This window comes from Idiotropiscis lumnitzeri, chromosome 10, assembly GCF_059441095.1.
Source record: "Idiotropiscis lumnitzeri isolate Australia: NSW breed Sydney's pygmy pipehorse chromosome 10, RoL_Ilum_1.0, whole genome shotgun sequence".
Lineage (NCBI taxonomy): Eukaryota > Metazoa > Chordata > Actinopteri > Syngnathiformes > Syngnathidae > Idiotropiscis > Idiotropiscis lumnitzeri.
In genome coordinates this window covers 2,484,617-2,493,736 of record NC_142400.1, presented here as the reverse complement: position 1 = coordinate 2,493,736, position 9,120 = coordinate 2,484,617, and the positions used below count along the sequence as shown (strand labels likewise).

General features: G+C 39.1%; 1 protein-coding gene across 1 annotated transcript; it reads left to right on the top strand.

The window, feature by feature from the left end:
• The first annotated feature begins 806 nt into the window (after window positions 1-806).
• Window positions 807-8,921, top strand: scn1ba (sodium channel, voltage-gated, type I, beta a). Its single transcript, XM_088307584.1, has 6 exons — window positions 807-1,878; window positions 6,051-6,217; window positions 7,254-7,491; window positions 7,592-7,733; window positions 8,626-8,700; window positions 8,854-8,921. Exons 1-5 carry the CDS (start codon window positions 1,815-1,817, stop codon window positions 8,690-8,692), a joined length of 678 nt encoding a protein of 225 aa, XP_088163710.1. The 5' UTR covers window positions 807-1,814; the 3' UTR covers window positions 8,693-8,700; window positions 8,854-8,921.
• Window positions 8,922-9,120: the final 199 nt, after the last annotated feature.

Below are 9,120 nucleotides of genomic sequence, written 5' to 3'. Positions count from 1 at the left end.
CGTGGAGACAATTTTATTATTTTTCACTAGGTATATTGAAATGTTTATTTATGTTTTATTCCCGAGTGGTCATCAGACCATGAGGTTCTCGTTTTGTGCAGAGGGGAATTTTTCCCTAATGAGAGGTTTTCGCCCATCCACTGATCACTGTTGTATGATTTCACTATGATGATCTGTCTTAAAGCCATAAGGCCATGATTTTTAAATCCACAACAGGGGGGAAATGTAAGATGGGCTGAGGATAGTTAATCAGTTTGTGTATTTATAATCATGTTTTTATACACTCATTCATGTTTAAACACACACACATAGACACTTACTTGTTATTTTAGCACACACGCACACAGACACTGTATCCTGATGATGTGTATAGTTAAATTGACCTTTACACTGTGAGTTGTGATTCTCTGCCTGCTAGAGTTACTGATGATTAGTTATTGATGTTTTCTGTCTTCTGTTGATTAGTTTAGTCTAAAACAGACCACCATTGTTAATTAATCTCCTGTATTCTGGTGATTTAGTTTAGGCTAAACAGACCTTCATTGTATTCTAATTTCATGTGATTCTTGAGTCAAACTAATAAAAGCCGAGCCGGTGAGAAGAGGGGGGGAGGAGTTGCATGGGGCGGCCGCGAGCAGGCTGCTCGCGGCCTCTCTGTCCCACTCTTTTCCCCCGCCGGCGAGGAAAATGAACAACGGTGTCTGGTTCCTCCTGGCCATTCAGCTAGCGTTTTATTTCGGCCGTTACATTTAGTAAGTTATTTCAGTAAGCCCTCCCAAAATGGGCATTTAAACCTGACACTGACTCAGGCCAATTCACAAATTTTATGCGGGGAAACGTATTTTCTGTTGTTCGGTGAGTTTGCGCTCAGGGTATAATAACAGTATTTGTTTGGCAAGAAAAGTAGTGCTTTGGCGCCATCGTAGTGGATTCACCTTTTCAGGGATTTATTTTCTGCAACTATTCACTACTTTTATGTTCAGATCCCTCAAATGAAACTATTATTTTGGCAACATCTTGTTGTACTCCTGTTTTTTTTTTTTTTTTAACTGAAAAAATCGCAATTATCGCTGCCGTCTTGGTGGATTCAATAAATTGCTGATTTTTTTGTTTGATTTCATGAAAAACTCAAATATTTGCTGTTTTTGAGCTCAAGCCAAAGGAATAAACTTACTTTGGCGCCATCTTGGAGAACTCACCTATTTGTGGATTTTTGGGGGAACCTAATCTCTGTCACTCACTGAAAAAAGTTTTTTTTTGTACTCAGGCCAAACTAATGATAGCATATTTTTTGGCATAGTTTTATTGTTGAGTGTTGAAGTGAGTTGAGTAGTTTAACTTGGACAAAAGTAGTGCTTTGGTCTGCTATTTCACCTTGAGAGAATTACAAACCTTTTCAAGGGGGCGTGTCAATTACAAACCTTTAAATCTGCACGTTTGTATATGTACAAAAATGAAGCCAAAGAACGGGAAAACGGGTTTTATTCAACTTCATTAGATATTTCCTGTCAAGAACGTCCATGTGGGATAAAGCCAAAGAAGAAAATAGAAGAAAAAGAAAATCGCAAGAGGTCCACGATAAATAATTAAGGAGAGGTTGAAAGGTGACACTGCGAGTGATTCTTCTTTTTGTAACTGGACACTACGGCTGTGAAGCATTTGGGGAGCTGATCACTGAAATCCTCCTCGTCCAGTTTCTTCTTTTGTTTTTTTGGGCGCCGGGCATCAAATCCAAGACTCTCAACTCTCAGTTTTTCTTTTTTTTCACTTCTTGGGAACATATCCTGCAGTTTTGCTTGAACATCCGTGACAACATGTCTGCCTTTGCGGGGGCTCCCCAGACGCTAATAATTTTGGCCCTTCTCATGGCGCTTCAAGGTGAGTAGATCCGGAATTATGTTACCATAGTAACGTTGCCGTGTGTTCTGACTGTTTGGCATTTACAAATCTTTTTTTTTTCTGGTATCCATCGGTAAAATTCACCTTTTCTGTGTTTTGGCGCTCAGGCCAAAGCCATGTTTAATATAAAAAATATGGCTTTGGCGCCATCTGGTGGCATTTTCAGTCACGGGTCCTGAAACTTTTTTGTGCATCCTCTTAAGTTAGACATGTCCACCAAATCTTATACAAAAATTAATTGATTGGAAAAACAGTGCGCAGGCGTTTAATATTGTCGGTTGTTAATGTTGCTTAAATGCGGTAACCAAAACATGACAAAACTTTTAAGGCTGCACGTCACAGATGATCTCGTTTTAAACCCGAGGATTTAAAAGAGGCCACAAAAAGGATGTGATGCATTCGGAGAGATTATCGACTCATCCAGCTGCTGCTATTTGACTTTTGATTGCAGCCCAAGTATCAAGCTGCAATGTAAAAAAAATGTTTTGTCTTTTTCGGGGGGGGGGGGGAGGTTATATGCCCGAAAATTTTTGTGTGTGTGTATCCTGGTGAAAATGTTGACGCAGACAGAACATGTCCTCACAAAACTCACCCAGCAGAAACCCTGGAAAGTTAGAAAGAAACACTAACACCAGTTTCACCAATTCGCCATAATTTGGTGGACACGTCTCATCAGGATGCACGATAAAGCCTCTGTAACTAATCATTTTCATATTTTCGGAACAGCAGTTGTGATTTTATTTATTTTATATTTTATTTTATTTGAAATTTGCATTGAAAGGTGAAACTTCCGGTTTAAGGTAATTGTTTTTATTTTGAATGCAAACTTCCTGTTTATTAGAGTTCACACGTAAGGTAACTTAACGAAAAGTACGGCCGAGAGTTTCATATTGATCCTCAGAAAAACGGACATTTCTTTTACGAGCATCCGCTCCGAAGAGGCAAAAAGTGTGTAAATGATATATATAAGTATTTTGTGTTTGTAAATATTGAGTGTTGAATGTGAAATATGTTAGCTAATTGTTTGTGTGTGTTTTGAAATGTGTTTAAGCTCATACGGAGATTAGGTTCCAAGGTTACACTTTTATGGATAAATGTTGCTCAAAAAATAAACCACAAAATCATCAGTCACGTCTCATCCTTGTTCCGAGGGCATGTTACAACCTCATCAACTCACTCCTGGAGTTGAACAGGATGTCAGCCATTTTGGTTTGACACAGCTTCTTTGGGGTGAATTCCCACAGTAGTCCGATGTAGAGAGTTAAAAAAAAAAATTATAATCAGCCCCCGACACGTTTTGCAAATCAAGATGACATCTAGTAGACATGCGTATTATAACAGGATACACGAAAAAGTCTCAAGGACAGATGCTCAAAATCGAACAAGAAGTCGGCCATTTTGATTTGAAGGAACCATTTTGAGCAAATCCAAAGGCCAATTCATCACTGTGTGCCGCTTTAACACTTGTAATAATAACACTTATAATAATGACACAAAGTATACAGATGTTGTGCGTCCAAGCGGGTTTGGATGGAGTTCAGCGTTGACTGAGCACATCTGGACACGCAAAGTGAGGATCAGGCAAGAAATTGGATGAGAGCTCAAAAGACGGCGGCTTGATTAAAAATAGCAGCCTTTTAAATCTGCGAGAGAGCTCTTGATGCGAACAAGTCGATAGCAGCAATGAAACGTGCGTGGGATATTAATGGTCAACGCGAACCGTTATATTAAGTGCAGTGAGTGACGTAAAGGGCACAAGAAATCAGTCAGTCGGTCAGTATCGTTTTAGTTGCTTGACAGCAAAAGAAATAAACTGGGATTAGAAAAAAAAAATACGTCCAAACATCTGTGAATTAAGCACATTAAGGATTTTTTTAATACGTAGTTGTATTGACTTCTTATTACAGTATAATATTATATGTTAAAATAAAATGATCTGAATTCAGGATTTATTCTCCAAGTTCTTATTTTGAACAGCAAAATAGCCCTCTGAGTGGTCCAATTGGCCAAAGGTGTGAAGAAGAGTTATTACAGTACAGTGAAATAAAAGTACAGTCGTCCTTTAAGTTGCATCAGCACGGATGACGCACGACTTCCTGAGCATGCGTGTGTGTGTGTGTGTGTGTGTGTGTGTGTGTGTGTGGCCGTCCAAGGACAAACGCACGTTCTGAATGTATCTCGGCCAGATGGATGAAGCCATCAACTTGATAGCGGACAATATGTCGGCCGCCTTGTGACCTCGCTAATTAATCCATCCGCCGTTACGGCCCATGAATCAAAGCTTCACCCTCCCTACCGATGGCGGCGCCGTCACGACAGTCTCATCCATTGTCCGAAGGGAGGGAAAGGCGACACAAACGTTCGCTCAAACGGCTCGTTGTCCTCGTGGAAAGTTTCAGGCTAGCTCAGAGAAAAATGTCACAGATGTTTTCTTATTTGCTGCATTCATGGCATTTTTTTTCTTATTCTTATTTCAATTGCTGTCGTAATTTTACTAATTTCAATAACAACTTCCAAAAAAAAAAAAAATCATCGCATCGTCTCTGATTGGCCGCTTGTTGCTAAGCAGATTTCCAAGTTAATGATCCTTTTTTTTTTTTTTTAAACTGGCAAAAACAATGATTAGAACATTTACATAAAAAAAAGACCGCAGCATGACTGTTTTAAAATGTCAAAACACTCCATCCATCTGCTCCTGGTCCGACCCGGCTGTCAAATTTTAGAACCCATTTTGGCCCGCCAATCAAAAAGTTTGCCCACCCCTGTAATAAAGGTTACATCATCTGTGTTTACAAAGCACAATACTGTAGAGAGCGTCTCTATATTTTTTCGTGGGGTTGAGCAGAGCCACGGAACAAATTAAATTCATGACTGTCCTGATATTTAAAAAAAAAAAAAAAAATCAACTACTTGGAGCCAATTTACTCTTCTTGATAACATCGTTCTATTAGTTATTAAAACACATTTGCGTTTGTGTCTTTTATCCGTTCGAGGTCACGCATGATTTGATTTCATTCAAAGGATTAGTTAGCGAACACACGGCAAATTCTGGAATATCTGTTGCATAATCCTGACTGGTCAGGTCACAGATTATGTAACGCTGGCGTTTTTGATGCGGTGTGCGCAAACAGTCTGTGTATGTGTGTGTGTATGCGTGTGGGCGTGTGTGCGTGTGTGCGTTGGTCACTATCTGGTGGCGTCCTTTTACCGTGTCATCATAAAAAGGTTTTGGACGCTGATCACTATTGTTTGTTTTTGTTGACCTACTGTTGTGCTCCATCCATTATGAAATGATAAAAGATATTTTTTTGCATGCAAAAATGACTTTCATTGAGATTAGCAGATGCATGCACATCTGGCGTGGATCACGGTGGCTTCCTCATAATTAACAAAAGTCAGTCGTCATCGTGAGGCCGCATTTACAAAAAAACTAGAGTTTCTTATTTATTTATTTATTATTATTGATTGAACAATATTTTAGTAATTAAAAAAATGTACAGTAAGGCATATATTTTAACTCAACTAAAATTAAAAAATAAATAATTACACATGCTCAAAATGCTAGTGTAAATTTTCAAGTTCCTAGAGAGATTGTAATTAAGTAACTGTAACCAAGTTAAATGTAACTATGCGACTAAAAAAAGTATGAGCAGATGTAATGCAGTAAACTGTAATTATGTAATGCAACTAAGTAACTGTTGCTAGGTAACTGTAACTAAGCAACAAAAAAAGCCTACTAGAACATCTGAACTCTGTCAATCTGACTCCCAACAATGCTGAAATGTGATGGGCCCATTCTGAACACATCTTCTTCCCTAGTTAAAAGAGGGTGTGCACACTTATGCAAACTCATTATCACAGTCTTAAAAAGATGGGGGGAAAAAATTCAAGTGAGCTTCATAGGTCACAATACTGTAAAAGGTTTTGAAATGATTTATCTTATTCATGTTACATGAACCTAGCTTATGAACCGGGGTGTGTAGACTTTTTCTATCCGCTATGTTTCGCCTTGTGCTCGAGCTTACAGGCTGACATACGCCGCCTGAGAGGCTGTTCCAACTAATATGACTCGAGTCAAAGCCGCGGAAAGCACGGCAACAGCAAATGTGTCACGTGACGACAAAACACGTGACGTGAGCTTGTCTTTTCAGTGGACGTGTGCGCCGGCGCGTGCGTGGAGGTGGACTCAGACACGGAGGCGGTGGCCAACCGAGGCTTCAAGCTGGGCTGCATCTCGTGCAAGAGGAGGGGCGAGGTCATGGCCACGGCCAGCGTCACTTGGCTCTTCAAGGCCGTCGGCGACGCCCACTTCTCACACGTCAGTCACACGCGAACATACAAGGGGATGGAATGAAAGGGATTTCATTTTTTAAATTTTTATTTTAAATTCATGACAGATATTTTTTTTAATTAAAATCAATGTGAATTTAATTAAAAACACAAAATGATAACCTTCAATTTTCAAATTTTTGGATTCTTACAATGGCTCATTTTAACATCTTATTTTTTTCAAACGACAAAAATATTTCATTACATTATGAAGTTAAACATAACACATTTTCATTAGTATTACGTTAAAAAACAACGTAATTTTACATATTAAGATTTTTTTTCAAAAGAAAATATTCCATAAATTTTAAAAATTAAAACAAATATCTTAAAACCAATAGCTTTTAGCTGTTTGAATATTAATTAAAAATATACATCGACATAATTGTTATTATTCACAAATTTGACATTAATAAAAATGGAGGATACACTAGAAATTTCATTATTTTTTTGAAATACAAATTAAAACAAATACTCATTACACAAAGGACAATTTTTATAAAATTAAATAAATGATTTTAGATTTTTAAAAAAGCACCATTGTTATTTTTTAAAATAAATTTTCAACACTGATTATGAATTTCCTAAAAGAATAAACGCAACACATTTGATATTTTTTAAATGAGCAAAATAAATTTACACAAATCTTTTTTTTTAAATGAAATGAAACACTTTCGACTGAATTGAAAAATTACCCACTGCTTGAAATTGTTTAAATATTTGTCAATTAAGTTACAAATGTGAAAAAAAATATACAGTACAGTAATTATTTGGGGTTCAAATTTTATATTATACATTGTTTTTTTTTCTAAATGTACTACTCATTTCTTGTTCTTTTTAAAATAGAGAAAAATGTAAGACGACATCCCTTTAAGGCGTTTAAAGTGTGAAAGTGCACATTTTATAATTCATCCTAAAGTGTTAATGTTTTAAATAAGCCATTTAAAAAAAAAAAAAAAACAGTCTTGAAACAATTCTTGTATTATCCTGAAGGCATTGTCCACTTTGCCACTTATTTACCGTAGCTGTACAGCTACAAGGACGAGCGCGGCTGGATTGTGGACGAACGCTTCGAGTCGCGCGTGCAGTGGCGCGGCAGCAGGCGGACGCTGGACCTCCAGGACGGCTCCATCTACATCGCCAACATCACCTTCAACGACACGGGCAGCTACAAGTGCGTCTTCAGCCGCGTTCTCGTCTACAACGACTACACCTTCCACGCCAACACCAGCAAGATCATCAATGTACGCGTGGTGCCCACAAGTACGCACTCTTTGACTTTTTGACTTGGATTTTTTTTTTTTGGAGGTGATGATAACCATAGAAGCAGGAACTCACCCATTGCCGGTCTTTTGTGTGTCAGTGACGAGGGGAATAGCGTCCATCCTGTCTGAGGTGATGATGTACGTGGCCATCATCGGCCTGCAGCTGTGGCTTCTGGTGGAGATGATCTACTGCTACAGGAAGATCTCGGCGGCCGGCGAGGAGGCTTTGAGGGAGAGCGCGTGAGTCAGCATACAACATTTTCATGTTTGGAAACAATCGGCGCCAGGGTTCTTACGGGTGGCAGAAAAGGGAGATATCGGCCAACCATTTCCTTCAAAGTCTTCCTCCTGCTGCCTGTCCCTTCTATTTATTTTTTTTTTCAATTCCTTGACAAACTTTCCCTTTGGAACTTAAAAACTGCACTCACTTGCTGTTCCGTTACTTTGATATCCTCTCGGATAAACTTAGAATATAAAGGTTGACTGGACAGACTAGTGTTGGGTAAATGAAGCCTCAAATCAGCTTCTTGAAGCAGTTGTAGTATTTTTGCACTCCAGTAGATGGCGCCCTCTGTTCAACATTAGGCTGAAAGCACACCGACTTGCCATTTTTCAAACCCTTTATTGAAACCAACAGTGCCATCTAGAGGACTCAAAAATAACACAACTGGTTCATGAAGCAAATTTGAAGCTTGGTAGATACGTGAATGAAGCGAGAGTACAACGTCGACGCAAGGATGAGATTAGAAACATCGATGACATTAAAATGGATGGATGAATACGGTTCGAACGGATGCGATGATGATCATATCGCCAGATGGATGCGGTTTAACCGACCGGATGACTAAATGGTGACTATCTGAATTATTGACGATTGAAGTGAGCGTGGACGACTGGCTTTTGGTGGATGCACGTCCGGTGATGAACATTCTCGCTTCTCCGTCTCATTTGCGACTCGTACGTCGATGGATGACTTTTTAGGACTAAACGAGGTCGGAACATTTACGCTTTCCTCCTTCTCTCGACGCTCTCCCTCTTGAATCAAAACACAAATTCGGTTTTGTTTCGATTCTCTCAACCTGTCTGACTCTTTTTTTCTCCTTCCTCCTCCTTCTCCTCGTCGCCATCTCAGGGACGAGTACTTAGCCGTAGAATCTGAAAACAAAGACAACTTTGCTGCTATGCAGGTGGCAGAGTAACACACAAGGTAGGCTCCAATCCACAAGATCACCTAAAATCTTTCCTGTTGTCTTACTTGACCTCCATAATCCGTGCAAAACACACAAGCAAAAACCATATGAGGCAGAAAACATGAATGTGCATTTAATTGAGTTTTCAATGTCTTTTTGTGTTACCTCAGTTTGGGAAGGTGCTGGCGCAGAGATGGATTCTCACATCCACCTTCGGCGTCACCGTCTCCTCCTCCTCGGACGGGAGTGAGACGCTCCACTCCAGACACTTTATGCAAATCTGTGACAAATAACGCACTGTGTGAGTGTGTTACAGCTACTAATGTCATTGCATCCAAATATTGTTCATTGTTTTTGGAATGTGGGGGGAAAAAAAGGAATACAACAAAAAAAAAATTAAACAATCAAATAACAGAAATGTGACAGAGTCACAGAAG

Bases quoted from the DNA above. Each gene is read 5' to 3' on its own strand.
- scn1ba (XM_088307584.1), top strand. From the start codon at position 1,815: ATGTCTGCCTTTGCGGGGGCTCCCCAGACGCTAATAATTTTGGCCCTT. The intron at 1,879-6,050 runs GTGAGTAGATCC...TTGTCTTTTCAG, and splicing joins CCTTCTCATGGCGCTTCAAG to TGGACGTGTGCGCCGGCGCG. The intron at 7,492-7,591 runs GTACGCACTCTT...TTTGTGTGTCAG, and splicing joins TGTACGCGTGGTGCCCACAA to TGACGAGGGGAATAGCGTCC.